A 17,896-nucleotide genomic window follows, 5' to 3' on the forward strand; every position below is an offset into this window, starting at 1 on the left:
TCCTCACCAGTGCGGTCACTCTGCTCACCTCAAGGTTGGCCTTGTCCACTGCCCTGGACGGCCTGGGAGTACATTGCCCTGGAGGAGGTGACCTGCCTGCTCTGGTCCTGCCCAGCACCACCTTTCCTTACCTCTGGGTGGCTGGTCTAGGGTGGGGTGGGGAGCCGAATCAGTGGGCCCTCATGCTTTGGGACTGGAATCTAGTATGGCCTAGGCTTCCCCAGGTTTTGAGCACCAGAGGCTGGCCCAAGGGGCTGGGATGGGCGGAAAGGTAGAATTCAGGGGTCTGTACCACCCTCATACAGAAAAGGAAGAGGTCCTCAAGGTCAGGTCTAGGACTGGCCCAGAGGGAGTTGGGCAGATAGACTCTGATTAAGCACAGGGCACCGCTTTCCTGGTGCCCTTACCCCTCTCCTCGTTTCCTCTGTCCTCAGTGTCTGTGTATGGTGCTTGGCACATTTATCTGTCTGTACCTTTGCTCCCTCTTTCCCTTTGTCTCTTCTTCCTGACATGGTATATGGGAAAGAACATCGGCTGCAAGATGCAGGCCTGGATTCAAATCCTTCTACCACTTACTGGCTGTGTGACCTTGGGCAGGGCATTTAACCTTTCATCAGTAAAATAGCCACTTCCAGAACCAGCACGGACATGAAGTGAGCTAATGCCATTACAAGGTTAATTTGGTGTGTGTTGGCCTTAGGGAAGGATGATCCTTCTTATAAGTGAGGGTGCTGAGATTCACCCCCAGATCCTCTGACTCTGTGTCCGGTGCTCCCCCACTTCATAGGGCTGCCTCTGCTATGGGCTGAAGAAACTGGAGAGTAGAGATTAACAGCCCACTGCTAGCTGGGAAAGGCCTGGCTGGCCTCAGCCGGCTCTGAGGGGCAGGTCCCCATGGAGGTCTGTGTGGGATCAGCCCTTGCCACTTCCATGGCCTGGCACAGCGGCAGTGAGGCTGAGCCAGTGGCCTTCCTTTGGGGCCTGTGGGCCTGGGCCTATTTGCATGGGGGCTATAAATAATCGGCACACCTTGCTTTTGTGCTGTTACTTCAGTCCCTGGTTTCCCCACCAGTGTTCAGACTGCAAGGTAGATGGGCAGCGCTGGCTCCACTGTGCAGGGCCCAAGACCTCTCTCAGGGTCACGTGGTAATAGAAGAAGATCCTGGTTCATGGTGTCTGTCTCCCTCCTGGGGTCTGGGCCGTGCAGTGGGGTGGAGGGCCCATGCCCTAGTTTTAATCTACGAAGTTGGGGCTTGGGTGACCCAACCCTGGGGTTACTGCTGAGTAGCCCCATGGGACCCCTCCTCATGGCACTGCGGCCTGGCTGCACAGGTTTGGGGCCAGGGCTGGGGCTTGCTGTGGTTACGGTTTCCCTCCAGTGGCTTCTAACTGAGCAGCAGCTGCTCTGAGTGTGATCATTGGGTGCTGGAGCACAGGCCTGATTGGCGGCCTGCGAGGCTGGGCTCTGCTTCACATTCCTGGGGCTTCTCTGATTCCATCTCCTCCATGCAGCCCCCTGGGGTGGTCCCCATGGACAGAGGTGGGTGAGGTCATGGAGCCTGGGACCATCTGGACTGGGCCCCAAGGGGAGGCGGTGGGGAGGCATCTTGACCGCTTGCCTCAAATGCCCAGATCATTTTGCCACCAAGGCTACCCTGACCCCCTCTCTTGCAGGAACCCAGGCCCCTGCAGTGTGACTACTGCTCCTTTGTCCCTGCCAGTGTGACCACTCAGCCCTCATCCTCTGAGATACTCAGAAAGCCCGTCAGTGCCCCACCCTGGGTCCCAGGGTTATCCTGTTGGGAAGCACACGGCCCAGCGTGTCTGCTGGGGTCGGGCCTGGGGGTTGTGGATGCAAACTTGTGGCAAACGTGTGCTGTGCAGGGGCCCTGCCGATCATCTGGACCCCCCAGGGAGAACTCAGCCGGGTGCTCCACACCTTGGGTCCCCAGGCCAGCAGGGTGGCCTCACGAAGGGCACGATGTCCTTTTTGCCCGACAGTTTGGGACATTCACCCAGATTCACACACACACACACACACACACACAGAGCCTGGCCCATGCAGCCTGCTCTCTTCCCCGTTCACATTAGCTCAGTGCCCACTTTGTGCCACCCACTCACACCTTCAGACACGCCAGCTCACACACACACACACACACACACACACACGCTTGAGTTCAGGGAGGAGCCAGCAGCCCCCCACGGCCGGCTCCTCCTCCCTGCCTACCAAGAGGTCTTAGTGGCTGGTTTGGCTGGTCTTACGCTGAAGGCTTTGGGACCTGAGCTCAGATGTGAGCTTACACACCCATTCTGGCTCCTTCTGAGTAGGAGCCAGGCCTGGGCAGGGGACGTGGTGGGGTCTGCCTCGCCTGGCGCGCCTCCCCTCTCCCCTGGCTGCTGGCCTCAGAAGACCGGCGGGGCCCCTGGGCTGGGCTTCAGGCTGAGGTCAGTGTTTCCTGTGAGCTCATCTGGGCTGGGAGCTCTCGGCAGACCCGGCTGCTACTCTGGCTGCCTTGTGGAGGAGCTGGGGGAGCTATCCCGGGGGCAGGGCGGCTCTGGCATATTCACATGTATGTGGGGGGGGGGGTCTAGGGGCACGTGTCTGACTGCCGCCACGCTGGCTTACGTTCAATATGGAGTGAGTACATACGTATGTGCATGTACATGAGTGAGTGTTCGTTCAACCATGTTTATGGAGCAGCCTCGTGTGTGGGGCCCAGAGCCAGTGTCCACGTAGGTGTATGAGGGTACACCCAGGGGCTTGCACATGTGGCCCTCCTCCAGGAATAACAACCCAAAAGACCCTCAGGGTCACCTCCTTGAGTGACCCTTGATTTGAGGAAGAGCAAGGAATAGGGTGAGATGTGGGGGTGACCTGTGTGGTTTAAAAAACAAATTCAGTGTTACGTTCAACATTAAAATAGTTTTATATTTGGGAAAAATTAGTTGGAAAGCGCAGGCAACCTCTGGAGGATGAGGGGCACCTGACCCAGAGGGGCTGGGGTTCAAAAGGTCAGGGGTGAGGGTGGGGCCTTTCCCTGCCCTGGTCCCTGAATGAAGTGGGTGCTTAATTAGTGGAATCTCAGCTTTAGCTTCTGGCTCAGCCTCAGGGTTTCCGTTTCTCCATCTGAAAGGTGGGGGTGGTCATCTTGGCCCTATTTGTCCTCCTGGGTAGTTATGAATAAAAAACAAACTTCGAAAACCAAGAAGATCTGCAAGGGAACAGGGTGCAGGGAGGCGGGGGTACCGTCCTGCCCATCTTGGCTGGCACTGACGTGCTGGAGACCAGCATATACCGAGTGCTCAGCACATAGTACGTGCACAGGAATTGGGTATTACAGGGGGCCTTAAATGAGTCCCCAAATAAATGACTCGTGGTCACAGACTCAATGCCTCCAGGGTCCTGGTAGGTTTTGGAAAGGAGTAAAAAGGGGGCCCCTGGCCTGGAGTAGACTGGCAGGGGTGCCAGCCAGCTGTTGCCCAGTGTGCTTGAGGTCACATCTTCATTTTACCAGGGATGCCACAAATCCAGACTTCCAGAAAATGTCTCAGTTTTGGCAACGGCAACTAGAACTAGTGCCCTGTAAGCACTAACTCAATGGGCCAAACTCAATGTGGTGAGAGTCCCCCGGGGGCACCCGAGCAGCGCCTCCTGGGACTGTCCCTTGCTGCCCGGCCTCACCCATTCTGTCTGTACAGCCGTACTGCAGGCCCCAGCATGGCACCGTTCCTGCGTATCGCCTTCACCTCCTATGAGCTCGGCTCCCTGCAGGCTGCGGACGAGGCCAGCCAGCCCTTCTGTGCCGTGAAGATGAAGGAGGCACTTAGCACAGGTAGGACTGAGAATCCAGGCTCGGTGGGAGGCCCTGCAGGGCCCATGCCTTGTTCCCCTAGAACTTCCGAGGGATCCTTCTCTTCCTCATCCTCACCTGCCGGCCCAGCCCAGCTGTGGATGTAGGACCGTGGAGACCACCGAGTGCCCGTAGGGCTTCTAGCATTGGCTGTGTAGAGCCTTCTCCAGGGTGATCGTGGGGTGGAGGTGGGGGGGAGGGGGGATTCTGGCTCCTCCCCCATTGGTGGGTTCACCCAACAATTTCCTCATGCTCATCTGTGCCAGCCCCTGTGCTGGGCACTGAGGACACTGCCATGCTCCAGGGCTGACTTAGCCCTGCCCTCACGGGGCTCACAGTCAGGTGTGGGAGCCAGACAATGAGTCCCATGACAGGGAAGCCCACAGGAAGCACTGTCCCAGGCTGGGCTCTCAGCAAGATCCTCCTGGAAGAGGCAAACATCTCACACCATTCCTTCTTGCTTCTGTCCTCACTTGCTGAGCCCCTGGCTCATCCCTTAGGTCCCGGCTGAGCTGTCCCTTCTTCCAGGAGGCATTCCCTGACCCTTAGGCTGGGGCATGCCACCTGACCATGACCCAGAGCAGGTCTAAAGCCCTGGCCTTGCTTTCTTCAATCTCATCACAGCTGTGGTTTAACATTTACTTGAGGAATTAATGGGCTCATGTCTCTGCCCTGGACTGGGCTCTAGGGAGACAGGCACTGTTTTTCACTTTTCTTTCTGCCGTGTTCTTTACCTCCAAATGCCAAGGCTGGCATGACGGGCCTCCACATTTGTTCACTGAGTGCATGAGGGGAGGTGACAGCTAAGTGGGGCTGAGGAAGAGGGTCACAGGAAGAGGGAAGAGCAGGGGCTGGGATGGGACCTAGCAGGGCTTCCTAGAGGAGCTGCAGGCAGCTGTGTGCTCTGGAGTGTGTTAGGAATAACATGAGGCTGGGGAGGTGAGCAGAGCACAGTTGTGAAGGCGGGGGAGTGGAAATGTCAAAGGGAGAGCCAGGCGGATTCTCTCCCGCTGAAGGCTATGGGAAGTCTGGGGGCGGAGTGGTGGGACAGAGGGACCCCAGCCGGACCTTGCCTGCCCGGCCATGTTGCAGAGCGCGGGAAGACACTGGTGCAGAAGAAGCCCACCATGTATCCTGAGTGGAAGTCCACATTTGATGCCCACATCTACGAGGGCCGCGTCATCCAGATTGTGCTGATGCGAGCAGCCGAAGAGCCGATGTCTGAGGTGACAGTGGGTGTGTCGGTACTGGCCGAGCGCTGCAAGAAGAACAACGGCAAGGCCGAGTTCTGGGTGAGGACGTGAGGGCTGCAGCGTGTGCACTCACGTGTGCGGGCCCCTGGGTGAGCCTGGCTGCGGGGTGCAGGTCCTGTCTGGCCACTGGAGCAGCTCTGCGATCGGTGCTGGCTCTATGATTTACCAGATCCCAGCCCCTCTGAGCCCAGTTCTGAATCTGTAAAAGGAGAAGCTAGTAAAAGACCCCACCTCAGGGTCATTTGTTCAGGTGACATGAGTCACTGGATGCCAAGGGCTTATTGTAGCGCTGGGCACATAGTAGGTGCTAAAGGGAGCCATCCTTGCCATTGCAACTACTCTTTTCCCTTTTAATTTTGTGAAAGCACGATATGCACAAGGTAAAACATTTCAGAATGCATGTAAGGGTTTGTCCTGGCCCCACCACCAGGCACCGCACCCACTTCTCAGAGGCCCCCATTGTTCCAAGTTCTGTTTGGAGCCTTCACAGATATTCCAGGCCCAGGCAGGCATTAGGGAACACACTTATGTCTCCTCAACAGTGAGGAGGTGGGAGATAAGGGAAGGCTTATGGCCATCACTCACCTGCTGAAACCTGGACTTCGCACACGCATATGGCCATGTGGCCCTCATGGCCACGGGATGTCAGCGCTGGCAGAGCACCTCTTGCCCCCTGGGGTTACATGTGGGCTCCTGCAGCCAAGATGTCCCCACTGGAAAGACACTATGACCGTGAGGGACTCTGGTGAGCCTCCAGTGAGGCATGAAGGGGCCAGGAGAGAAGTTGACCTAGGGCTGTACGAACACTTGGCTGGTCAGGTAGAGATACTTGCTGTGCTGTCTGTCTACTCCACCAAGAAACGATATCAGTCACCAGGCATGGGTGTTGGCAGAGGTGAAGGTCCTGCCAGAAGCAGCCAGTCTATGTGAGGAGACTGGGCATACAGAGACTCGGACACAGAGAGAACCAGCGTGGGTGTCTCAACACGCATGTGTCTGTGTCTCTGTGTGTGCAGGGACTTGGGGGTGTTGGGGGGCATTCTAAGATCCTTGTTAAGGGGGCAGCCAGGAGTGGGGGTGGGGAGTTTCCCTTCCCACTCTGTTCCTGGGCCATGTGGCCGGGCTGGGTGTGGGCTGGATCTTTTCACTTCCCCAAATGTAATAATACCTCTGGGTAGAGGGTGGGGGTGGGGCTCAGGGGCGGGGCCGTGCCCACACTGGGCAGACAGGTGTCTGGCTAGGCTGCCAGGACTCCCTTGGCCTTGGGGGACCAACCATGGGGGCGGGTTCTGAGTCCAGCATGGCTGGAGCCCGCCCTCATTGACCCCCCACCCCCACCCCTTCCCTACCCTCACCCCTGCAGCTGGACCTGCAACCCCAGGCCAAGGTGTTGATGTCTGTGCAGTATTTCCTGGAAGACATAGGTAAGACCCTCCCTATCTGGGCTGGGGGTGTAGGTTCAGAGGCCAGAGCCAGGACAGAACCTTAGGGAAGCAGTCCCTGTGGGCAGTCTGTCCAGGGCCACCCTGGGAGGGACTACAGGAACGTTACCCTTTCCGGGGCTGGGGCTGACTTCACTACTGCACGGCCGCCAGATTGCAAACAGTCTATGCGGGGTGAAGACGAGGCCAAGTTCCCAACAATGAACCGCCGTGGAGCCATCAAGCAGGCCAAGATCCACTACATCAAGAACCATGAGTTTATTGCCACCTTCTTCAGACAGCCCACCTTCTGTTCTGTATGCAAAGACTTTGTTTGGTGAGGGCTGGCTGTGCCTCTTGAGAGTGGGGTCTGGGGAGGGAGGGCCCCACACCCAGAACTCACCCTGCCTGGGGATTTGCCTTTCAGGGGTCTCAACAAGCAAGGCTACAAATGCAGGCGTAAGTGTCTCCACTGCCCGGTCTGTTTGCACACGTGTGTCTGCCAGTACCCGCGTGCGTTCTCAGGAAAGCCCATGTCCCTGTGCAGGGATCACATGTCTAGACTCTGTGTGCTTGCATGTGTGCATGTGAGATTTTCCACGTCAGAGTGTCTGTGTACGAGAACCACACTCAGTGGTGCATGAGCGGGCTTGCTCTGGCTCATGAAAGCCAGTTCTCTGTGTCTTTTCCCAGGCTTTGGCGCAGTATTTACATAGAAATCAGCCAATGCTACTTATCACGGCTCTTTTCCCCTGCAGAGGCTCTTAGACCTTTTACAGTATACCCTTGGCTGCACATGTGCTTCTGTTTAGACATGTGTGTATATGGGTACACACATATAAGACACCTCCACAGTGGTGCTGGTTCTGAACACAAGCTCTGGGGGCACCTGGATGGCTCAGTCAGCTAATCGTTCAACTTCGGCTCAGGTCATGATCTCATGGTTCATGGGTTCGAGCCCCACGTTAGGCTCTGTGCTGACAGCTCAGAGCCTAGGGCCTGCTTCAGATTCTGTGTCTCCCTCTCTCTCTGCTCCTCCCCCACTCATGCTCTGCCTCTATCTCAAAAATAAATAAACATTAAAAAAAAATTGAGCACAAGCTCTGGAGCCAGATGGCCTGGGTTTGAATCCTAACTCTGCCACTTCCTATTTGTAGGGCCTTAGAGTGACATAACCTTTCTGTCCCTCAGTAAAATGGGGATAATAGCCTTTATGAAGATCAAATGGGATAAAATATATAAAGTGGCAGTTTAGGTGACTGGCACATAGTAAGAATTTTATATAGAGAGCGTATTGTCATTATGCAGAAGTGTGTATATTCTGGTGTCTTTGTGGTAGTGTGTGTGTGTGTGCATGTGCATGCATGTGCATGAGAGAGCTTAGAACCCGTTTGCTGTCCCAAGCATAGCAGAGAGACAGAGGGCTCTCTGCCTACAGTCCTCTCACTGCAATACTCTGTGCCCACATTGCTGCCCCCACTGCCCACTAGGACCCCTTGAACCTTCCCTAATCTCTGAGATCCTCCAATTGGCCCGCCCTCCCTGCTCCTCCCCTTTCCAGGCCCCTCCTACGAGGGCAGGCAGGAGGAGAGAAAAAGCAAGCTGTGGGCCCCAGGCGTCTGTGGGGTGAGGGTGTGGGCGAGCAGGGAGAACAGTGGCTTTGTATAGAGGGCTGGACTGGGCCAGCAGGCGCCAGCTCACAGCTCTGCCCCTCCTGGTGCTTTCCCATCCCCCTCCTGGCCTGTGCCTCCTCAAGAATGCAACGCTGCCATCCACAAGAAATGCATCGACAAGATCATCGGCCGGTGCACCGGCACCGCAGCCAACAGCCGGGACACCATAGTGAGGCTGGGCCCAGGGCGGGGGACCCGGGGGGGCTTGGCCAGCTGGGAGGGATTTGGGTTCTCCCCACCCCTTCCCTGTGGAGTTTGCCCTTCTCCCCATTTTTCTTGGTTGCCTCCTTGGACTTCCAGATTGCCCAGTTCCTGCACCTTCCCCCCTGCCCCCCCTACCCCATGGCCCAGTGGAGCCCTTTTGAGCATCTTGCCATGCAAGGGGTTGAGGAGAGCTAGGGGTTGAGGAAGGAGCTAGAGCTGGCATGTGACCCTCAACCTGTGACACTCTCCTTCCCAGTTCCAGAAAGAACGTTTCAACATCGACATGCCGCACCGATTCAAGGTTTACAACTACATGAGCCCCACCTTCTGTGACCACTGTGGCAGCCTGCTGTGGGGGCTGGTGAAGCAGGGACTAAAATGTGAAGGTGCGTGCCACCCAGCTCCGGGGACTAGGGCTGGGCAGGAGGGCACTCCCAGCTGGTTCCTGCCCACCCAGACCTCCTAAACTCCCACTAACTAATGCTGTCTTTGCCCCGCTGCTGGGGAAGGCCTCGATGTCCCCTCCCCACTGGCTTCCCCATTTACCTGCTGTGTGACCAGGAGTCCCCACTGCTCTGAGCTCAGTGTCCTCAAGTGGAAGATAGGGGTAAGAGTAGAGTAGGGCCCAGGGAATCACTGAGGGACAAGCAGGCGGAAGGTGTTGAGCAAACATGTTTCACAGACCCCTTCCCTGGCCCCAGGCTTTAGTGAGGCAGAAACAGGAGGCCCCCTGAGAGGAAAAGTGGCTTGTCTAGGTTGCCCTAGACATTCTTTGAAGGGTTTAGAGTTAGGTCAAATCTAGAGTTAGGTCTCCTATCTTGTGCCTTTTTTTTTCTTTTTCTTCTTTAAATAATGAAAGATTTAAAGCACTCACGATGGCTTCAGATGCATTTTTTTTTAAAGACCAGAAACCCAGCAGACTCTACCAAAGCCCTGCTTCCTCCTGCTCCCTCCTCCCCTCCTCCCCTCCTCCCTGCACTTGGCTGAGCCTGGGGGAACGGGGACAGTTCTCCCAGAGCCTGCCGGCAGCCTGTCAGGCCCTGCCTGAGCGGGGGCCCTGATGGCCCTGTGTCTGCTTCACCCCAGACTGTGGCATGAATGTGCACCATAAGTGCCAGAAGAAGGTGGCCAACCTCTGTGGCATTAACCAGAAGCTCTTGGCTGAGGCATTGAACCAAGTGAGCCAGGTAGGCAGACATGGTGGGAACCCTAGACACAAGGTGGCAGGATTGGGGGTGGGCTGTCAGGGCTCATGCTACTATTAGAGAACCCTGGGGTGGGGAGTGGGTGGGCAGCATTTGTATTCATGACCCCACTTCTGGAAGATGTAGTCCAAGAATTAGCAGAAGGTGGTGGGCTTGTTCTCATATGTGGTTGTGTACTTGGTGAGCCCAGAGAACCACAAGGTTGGAATGCTTGGAACTAAGAGCCCTTATTGTGTGTATGTTTTATGTGTTGTGTATGTTGTGTGTTTGGGTGTGGGTGGAGCTTGAGAAATGCCATAACACTTTAAGGTAAAATTCTAGAATCAATTACCAGTGAAGGCAACACAAATAATCCATTGAGTAAGTGGTGGGAGGGTTCAATGTACAAAATTTTCTTTCTATTCAGTGCCTTCCAGGCCATCAAGGTATCCCTGTGCTACAGGGTGTGTGTGTGTGTGTGTGTGTGTGTGTGTGTGTATGTGTGCACGCGCGCACGTGCGCTCCCTGGAGTCCTGGGCTTTGCCCCTGCTGTCCCCCATTGGTTTTGAGAGTGGAGTCATGGATGGTTGGGGTCCTCCTTCTTGGCTGAGAGTTCTGATCCTGGTATGACTGACTGGATGTCTCCCTAACCTCTACCCTCTCCTCTAGAGACCCTTCCGGAAGTCAGAAACAGAGCCTGTTGGGATCTACCAGAATTTTGAGAAGAAGCCAGAAATCTCTGGAGAAATTGTCCCAGGTGAAGCTGGGCCCATTTACCCCCGGAAAGTTCCCACTCCCCACTAGGACCCAAGATGGGACCCAACCTCCCTCTACTGTTGAGACCTGAGGGAGACACCACCCCTGGAGAGGGAGTCCCTTCCTCTTTGAGGCCCCTTACTCCACCCCACCTCTTGGCCCCAGGGGAGGGGACTCAGCAGACAGACACCTGAGTCTAAAGTGCCATCTCTTGGGCAGACAATGGGACCTACGGCAAGATCTGGGAGGGCAGCACCAGGTGCAACATTGAGAACTTCACCTTCCACAAGGTCCTGGGCAAAGGCAGCTTTGGGAAGGTAAGGGGCTGTTTGGCCCTGGGGCAACTCAATGGACCTGGGCCCAGGAACCCAGGAGCCCAGGGGCACCTGCATCCCACCCTACCTGGCTTCTTCCTGATGGGGTGCGGTTGTGGTGTCCTAGCTTTTGGCCTGGCCTTCCCCCGCTCGTCATCCTGCCCACCCATCAGGTGCTGCTTGCAGAGCTGAAGGGCAGGAAGGAGTTCTTTGCGGTCAAGGCCCTCAAGAAGGACGTGGTTCTGATCGATGATGATGTGGAGTGCACCATGGTGGAGAAGCGGGTGCTGGCACTCGCCTGGGAGAATCCCTTTCTCACCCACCTCTTCTGTACATTCCAGACCAAGGTACCCAGCCCTCCCACTGTCATTGTGTCTGGAGCCACAGCCCCCCTTGGCCTCCCAGTGGGGCCATGTCTCCCCTGCTTGTGTCCTCCAGGGCAGAGTTGTCCCCTACTTCCTTCCGTCCTTGGTAGCCCTCAGTAGAGTTTCTTCAGCCCTTTTCTGTGCCTCTGCTCACTGCTCTTTCCACCCCAGGACCACTTGTTCTTCGTGATGGAGTTCCTCAACGGGGGGGACCTGATGTACCACATCCAGGACAAAGGCCGCTTCGAGCTCTACCGTGCTACGTATGTGAGGGACCTGTGGGGGGAGGAGCCCTGCTGGTCTGCCCTCTTTTCCTTCTTCCCTGTCCCTGGAGAAGCCAGCCTGGGCTAGAGCTGGGCTTGGAGAGATTTGGGGTGCCTGGGGCTGTCCCCACCATATGGGAAGCCACGGGTGGTGAGTGAGCTCTGGCTGACAGCACAGCACAGGCGTACTGGGGTCCTGTCCCCTGCTCCTTGAGCCTCAGCCTGGGCAGCCTTGCAGATGGTAATGCTGTACAACACAGGACCCTGGTGTGTGGCCCCCAGACTAGTATGTACCCCTTCCCAAACTCTGTGGTGTGTGTGTGTGTATGTGTGTATGTCTGTATAAATGTATACACTCATGACAGAACTGTCTCATTTGGAGCTTTTCCTTAATAATTTTCTTTTTGGTTGCCAGGCCCCCTCCCCCTCTTGCCTGATACAAGATGTGCTTAATCAGACCCAGGTGGCCCATGGGGTTTTTTGCAGCATTTCCTGACCCTGGGGATAGGGGTGAGGGCCCAGGAAGAAGCAGGAGTTGGTCACGGAAATCCCAGAACACTTCGTCTCTCTCTGTCATCCAGGTTTTATGCAGCCGAGATCGTCTGTGGACTACAGTTTCTACACAACAAAGGGATCATTTACAGGTATGAGGAGGGGAGTGGTTGGGAGCCTTTCAGGAGGGAGAGCTCCAACCCATCATATCCCCCACAATGCTCTGAGTGAGGCCCAGCCCAGCCATGGCCCTATCTCTGCTTAGAGTCCGTTGTTAGTTGGGTGTTTGCCTAAACCTCCTACTCCATTGCTGGGATTCCTGTGGCCCCTCTGCTGAGGCTGGCCCAGCTCCAGGCACTGGGGACTCATTGCCCATACTTGGTTCCACTGGTGGGAGTATGCACTGCCTGGTAGTATCTCCCTTCCTTGGAGCAATCGATCTTGCTCCGAGGCCCCATCTGAGCAGTCTAAGCTTCCATCAGTAGGGACTGGTTCCATCAATTTTCACCCAATAAATGACAGTCCCGTCCTGCAGTGGATTAGTAAGGACCCATCAGAAAGGCTGACTGTGCACTGATGTGGGACGGGGCTAAGCTACGTTGCCAGGTGGGTTACTAATCCGTGGGACAGTGTGCCTTGAATATTAGGATTCAGGATTTAGAAGGTGGGGGCGAGCGGCACATGGTGATGTGCTTGTCCGTGCCTGGGATCGCTCTGGGTATCGAGGTTAGGGAAAATGGACTTTGTGCTGTTTGCCCTTCTCTGGTACTTGTTACCGTGTGCATAAATTACCTCCTCCAACCACAGACTGTGTAGAGCAGATGTGGTCCTGGCCCTCATGGAGTCAGACCAAACTGAGCTCGGGGCCGCCTCCACTGCTGACCAGCTAGGTGACCCTGGGCAAGTGACATCACCACTCTGAGCCTCGATTCGGGCTTTAGGAAGTAGGATGGTGTATGTCCAGCATGTAGCACACCAGCAGGTGTTTTGCAGGGAACACCCGTTTTTAGCACGTCTTTCTCCTTCTGCATCCTTGCCTTTTTGTTATTCCCTTGTCCCCTTGGGGAGATTCCTAGGCTTACAGGGTTGGAAATGGGGCCATGGGGGCTGAGGGGAGAGGAGGGGGATTGGTCCCTGATGACTCCCTTTCCCACACCATCCTCTCAGGGACCTCAAGCTGGACAACGTGATGCTGGACCAGGATGGCCACATCAAGATCGCCGACTTTGGGATGTGCAAGGAGAACATCTTCGGGGAGAAACAGGCCAGCACCTTCTGTGGCACCCCTGACTATATCGCCCCCGAAGTGAGTGGGCACCGTCCCAGCCACCAGCCCAGTGAGATACCTTGTCTCAGTGGGGGTGGGGACTGTGATGTCCGAGCCACAGCTAGGAGGGTGAAGAGGCCTGGTGAGTACTGCTCATGCCCTGGGGCACCTCTCAGCTCCTGCACCCCTTCTCCTGTCCCAGATCCTGCAGGGCCTGAAGTACTCATTCTCCGTGGATTGGTGGTCCTTTGGAGTCCTTCTCTATGAGATGCTCATTGGTCAGTCCCCCTTCCATGGTGACGATGAGGACGAACTGTTTGAGTCCATCCGTGTGGACACACCGCATTATCCCCGCTGGATCACCAAGGAGTCCAAGGATATTCTGGAGAAGGTGGGAGGCCCCGGGCTGGGCTGGCTGGGGCAGGGGTCAGTACACATTCAGATCGTGGGATGGCCAGAAGCCCCTCATCTCTGGAATGGTAGCCTCACTGATGCTCTGGTCCTAACACACTGGGGGGTATCGCTCGCTCTCCGTGTTCCCGGGAGCTCCTGAGTCCACTGCGCCGAGTCAGCCTGGTATGGTGATTATGAGCTTAGGGTCATAAGCTGAAGCTCAACTGAGTCTGTCTCCTTGTCTGCAAAATGGAGGCTACAGGGGAAACTGCCTCACAGAGTTTTTGGGAAAAAAACGATAAATGTGTGGTGCTCAGGTCTATGCCAGGCAGACAATAAACACCCAATGAACTCTACTGCTTTTAAGCACAGTCCCACCAGCAGGAAGTCCTGGCAGCCCTACTCCATGGACTGTCATCTCTGAGGGGCCCAGCGGTGCAGCGGGGCCAGAGAGGACCCTCTTGGCTCCAGGGGCCCTGGGTTGTGCTGCTGGGTTGGACTAGACCCATCTGGGCACCCCTGGGCCTGCTCGGGGGGTTTGTGGAGGCTCTGGCCTCCCTGCAGCCCTCAGGTGCTAACCAGGGCCCCTACTGGGTTGCAGCTGCTTGAAAGGGATACAACCAAGAGGCTGGGAGTGACAGGGAACATCAAAATCCACCCCTTCTTCAAGACCATCAACTGGACTCTTCTGGAGAAACGAGCCGTGGAACCGCCCTTCAAGCCCAAAGTGGTACGTGATCCCACTCCCATGGGGGCCCCTACTGGATGTTGCCCTCCACTGCCTTCCTGTTGGGCATCTCCTTTGCTCTGCTTCTCTCTTGCTTCATTTACATGCCTTCCTCCTCTCCATTCTGCCAGCAAACCTGCTTTCCCGGCCTCACGTGCACATTCGGTCACAGCCTCTACCCTTGTGTTCTCACCCTCTCTCTCCCTCACTCAGTCAGTCAAGAAACAGTGGGAACTGCAGATCCAGACATTCTTTAGGGCCCCCTGTATGCAGGCGACTAGGCTGTGGGAATCAGAGTTAAGACCTCGCTCCCTCCCTCCCATCTGTCTTCCAAGAAATACTGGAAATGCTGGGAGCCTGCTGGCTCCCTGTTGAGTGCCTGATGGGTACCGTGCTGAGCTGCACTCCCAGGCCCAGAGCCAGAGAAACTCCAGCCCCTGGGGGAGATCACCACTTGCACACTGATGATCATTTGTGATAGGAAACGACAGTACAAGAGCTGTCACAAGGCCACACATGACCAGTTGTCACTGGGCGGGGGTGGGAGGGTCTGTCAGCAGGAGCCCAGATGTAGAGAACAGAGTGGGTCTGAGAAGAAGTGGGGTATGGGCAGGGTGGGGAGACTAGGCCAGGCAGAGGGCAGCTGCGAGGCATTCCAGACAGAGGAGGAATGTTCACACAAAGGCCCAGAATCTACAGAGGCCACCTAGGAGCCAGCAGGAGAGCAGAGGCAGGTTGGGGCCAGAATTCTTAGGTAAGAAGTTAGACTCTGTAGCCCTTCTCTGACCATAGCTCTTCCCTCTCGCTCCCTTTGTCTCTGTCAGGACACACTGCCCCCAGGCAGGCAGCCTGTGTAATGTGCCCCACATTTGTGTTTTGTCACCAGAGAGCATCGCCCTTGCTCCAGGGGTCTCAAACTCGGGGGCCCCTGGGCTGGGCACCGTATCACCAGGCCAGGCCTGCTGTGGGAAGGCCACACAGCCTGCTTTCAGTCTCTCGCTTTTGCTAGAAAGAGGGGCCGATTTATTTCTCTGCACTAGAAAACACAGGGCAGGTGTGTAGGTCAGCAGGGCCGTCAGTGGGAAATGATGGGGCCTCTGGCGAGCTGTCCGAGGGGCTTCAGTACCAAGAGTGGACCTCCCGGGAAATGGGGCCAAGGCTGTTTGCTCTGCCAGTTTTCAAAAGAAGCCAGAAATCTGGGTTTTTATGTCAAATTGTCCAATTTTAAAATAATTGGCTAGGGGCGCCTGGGTGGCTCAGTCTGTTAAGTGTCCAACTTTAGTTCAGGTCATGATCTTGCAGTTCGTGGGTTTGAGCCCCGCATCGGGCTCTGTGATGACAGCTCGGAGCCTGGAGTCTGCTTTGGATTTTGTGTTTGCTCCTCTCCCGCTCATGCTCTGTCTCTCTCTCTCTGAAAAATAAATAAACATTTTATATATATATATATATATATATATATATATATATATATATATATATAATTCTTTTAAAAAATAAAAAATAAAATAATTGACTCAAATCCCATTAAAACCCAGTACCAGTCAAAATGATTGTACCTACCTGCACAGTTTGGCCTGAAGGCCACCAGCCTGAGATCTAGTATCATTCCATTGTATCCCCAGAAGCAGACTTGGCAAACTTTTCCTGGAACAGGCTGGTGCTAAATATTTCAGGCTTTGCAGGCCAGTCTCAAAGCAGCCATAGAAGATTTATCAACGAATGTGTATAGTCTTATACTAATAAAACTTTATTTACAGGCACTGAAATTTGGATTTCATTTAAATTTTACATATCATGAAATATCAATCTCCTTTTGATTTTTTCCCGTAAACATTAAAAATGTGAAAGCCATTCTTTTTTTTTTTTTTTTTGAAGCCATTCTTAAAGCTTTTGGTGGGTGGGGTTCGCTCACAGGCTGTGGTTTGCTAGGACCCTGTTCAGGCTGATGCCCACCTCTCCTTATCCAGGCCCAGAGTTCCTTGATGGCTTCCTTCATCCCCCCTGGTGAGATAGCACCCACTATCCCGCTGGGATCCTCTCAGGCTCTTGGGAGAGACTCCCTTTTCTGTTCTTAATAAGGCTGGCTCAGGGCACCTGGGTGACTTAGTCAGTTAAGCATCTGACTTCAGCTTAGCTCATGATCTCACAGTTCACAAGTTTGAGCCCTGCATTGGGCTCTGTGCTGACAGCTCAGAGCCTGGAGCCTGCTTTGGATTCTGTGTCTCCCTGTCTCTCTGCCCCTCCCCTACTCATGTTCTGTCTCTCTCAAAAATAAATAAACATTAAAAAAAAAAACAAGTAAAATAAACATTAAAAAAAAAAAAAAAGGCCAGCTCTGGTCTGGCCCAGCACTATGGGGATTCTGAGGTGTTTGGGACGCAGTCTTGGGAACTCAGGAACCTTTGGAGGGCCACCCCTTGGGTCCCACTCACTTGCCCCTGCATTCTGCCCACAGAAGTCCCCTGGAGACTACAGCAACTTTGACCAGGAGTTCCTGAACGAGAAGGCACGCCTCTCCTACACCGACAAGAACCTCATCGACTCCATGGACCAAACTGCATTTGCTGGCTTCTCCTTCGTGAACCCCAAATTTGAGAGACTCCTGGAAAAGTGAGACTTCCAGACATGCCCCCCAACCCTCCCCAGCTGAGGAGCCTGCGTCAGCCAGCACGGCCTGCCCATCCAGCCCGAGGCAGAGCAGACTGGGCGTCCCCCTTCATCGGTACCTGCCCGCCCCCCCCCAACAATGAGCAACAGTGTGATTGTCTGATTTCTGCTGCTGCCACCCCCTTACCTCCAGGAGGGGCCTCAGCTCCTGTCTGGCTGGGCTCTTATGGTACTTCTGTGAACTATGTGTGAATTTGCTTTTCCTCTGCCATCAGAGGGAAATTGTAAATCTTGTGTTTCATTACTTGAATGTAGTTATCTATTGAAAAAATATATTATACACACACACACACACATATATATATAATAGGCTGTATATATTGCTCAATATAGAAGAAATATGAGGGACTGGTGATCTATTGATTTTTTAAAATATATATGTATATATATACACATATATACACAGATACGTATATGTGACCGCAAAAAACAAAAAAGAGCACAAGCTGTTTGAACCACCAGGTTCTTTTATCTGTGTGTCTGAATAAACACCAAATGGTACCGACCTGGCTGTCGGGACACATTTGTCCCAGGAACGCTGGTGGCCGCTGCTCCCACTTCTGGAAGCTCTATCCCGGAAGCTAACTGAGCTGTTAGCTGCAGACACAGACGCCTGGGTTTTCATGCAAATGTGTTTGTATTTATGGGTTTCCTGTGCCTCTAAGGCCCTGGGCCTAAAGCAGAAACCTTTTTTCTGGGTGGCTGAAGGGAGTCCTGAATGTGTCTGTGGGGCGATGGGAGGAGGTGGGACCCACCACAGACTGTGTTAGAAGAGTGAGGGCCAGTCTGGAAGAGCAGAGAGACATGAGCAAAGGCTTGGAGGCTGGCCCGGACTGGGGAGGACAGAGAAGAGGAAGGAAATAGGGCTGAGGCTTCAGGCCCATCTAGATTCAAATCCCAGTGTAGCCAAAAGACATGGGCCTATCACTTAATCATCTTAAGGCTCAGCTTCCTCAACTGTAAAATGGGGACAAGGCGAGGTGATAACTAGATGGAACTCTGTATCTCATCGCTATTTTTCCCTGTCCCTGCCACAGAGAAGTCTGTGTTAGAGTTCTAGAATCTA

General features: G+C 54.6%; 1 protein-coding gene across 1 annotated transcript in view; it reads left to right on the forward strand.

Moving 5' to 3' along the window:
* The window catches only part of PRKCD (protein kinase C delta), a 29,484-nt gene extending 12,149 nt beyond the window's left edge, over positions 1 to 17,335 (forward strand). The window contains exons 3-19 of the mRNA XM_047094853.1: positions 3,700 to 3,833; positions 4,944 to 5,143; positions 6,468 to 6,528; positions 6,700 to 6,862; positions 6,953 to 6,984; positions 8,282 to 8,367; positions 8,659 to 8,788; positions 9,489 to 9,589; positions 10,256 to 10,343; positions 10,562 to 10,659; positions 10,830 to 11,003; positions 11,193 to 11,284; positions 11,866 to 11,928; positions 12,944 to 13,082; positions 13,246 to 13,434; positions 14,038 to 14,166; positions 16,619 to 17,335. Coding sequence (XP_046950809.1) covers positions 3,719 to 3,833; positions 4,944 to 5,143; positions 6,468 to 6,528; positions 6,700 to 6,862; positions 6,953 to 6,984; positions 8,282 to 8,367; positions 8,659 to 8,788; positions 9,489 to 9,589; positions 10,256 to 10,343; positions 10,562 to 10,659; positions 10,830 to 11,003; positions 11,193 to 11,284; positions 11,866 to 11,928; positions 12,944 to 13,082; positions 13,246 to 13,434; positions 14,038 to 14,166; positions 16,619 to 16,777 — 2,019 coding nt within the window. The 5' untranslated portion in view covers positions 3,700 to 3,718 and the 3' untranslated portion in view covers positions 16,778 to 17,335. The remainder of the gene's footprint in view (positions 1 to 3,699; positions 3,834 to 4,943; positions 5,144 to 6,467; positions 6,529 to 6,699; positions 6,863 to 6,952; positions 6,985 to 8,281; positions 8,368 to 8,658; positions 8,789 to 9,488; positions 9,590 to 10,255; positions 10,344 to 10,561; positions 10,660 to 10,829; positions 11,004 to 11,192; positions 11,285 to 11,865; positions 11,929 to 12,943; positions 13,083 to 13,245; positions 13,435 to 14,037; positions 14,167 to 16,618) is intronic.
* Positions 17,336 to 17,896: the final 561 nt, after the last annotated feature.

The sequence above is a fragment of the Lynx rufus genome, unplaced genomic scaffold, assembly GCF_022079265.1.
Source record: "Lynx rufus isolate CCGP_SWC_20201006 ecotype Redwood Valley unplaced genomic scaffold, mLynRuf1.p SCAF_4, whole genome shotgun sequence".
Classification (NCBI taxonomy): Eukaryota; Metazoa; Chordata; class Mammalia; order Carnivora; family Felidae; genus Lynx; species Lynx rufus.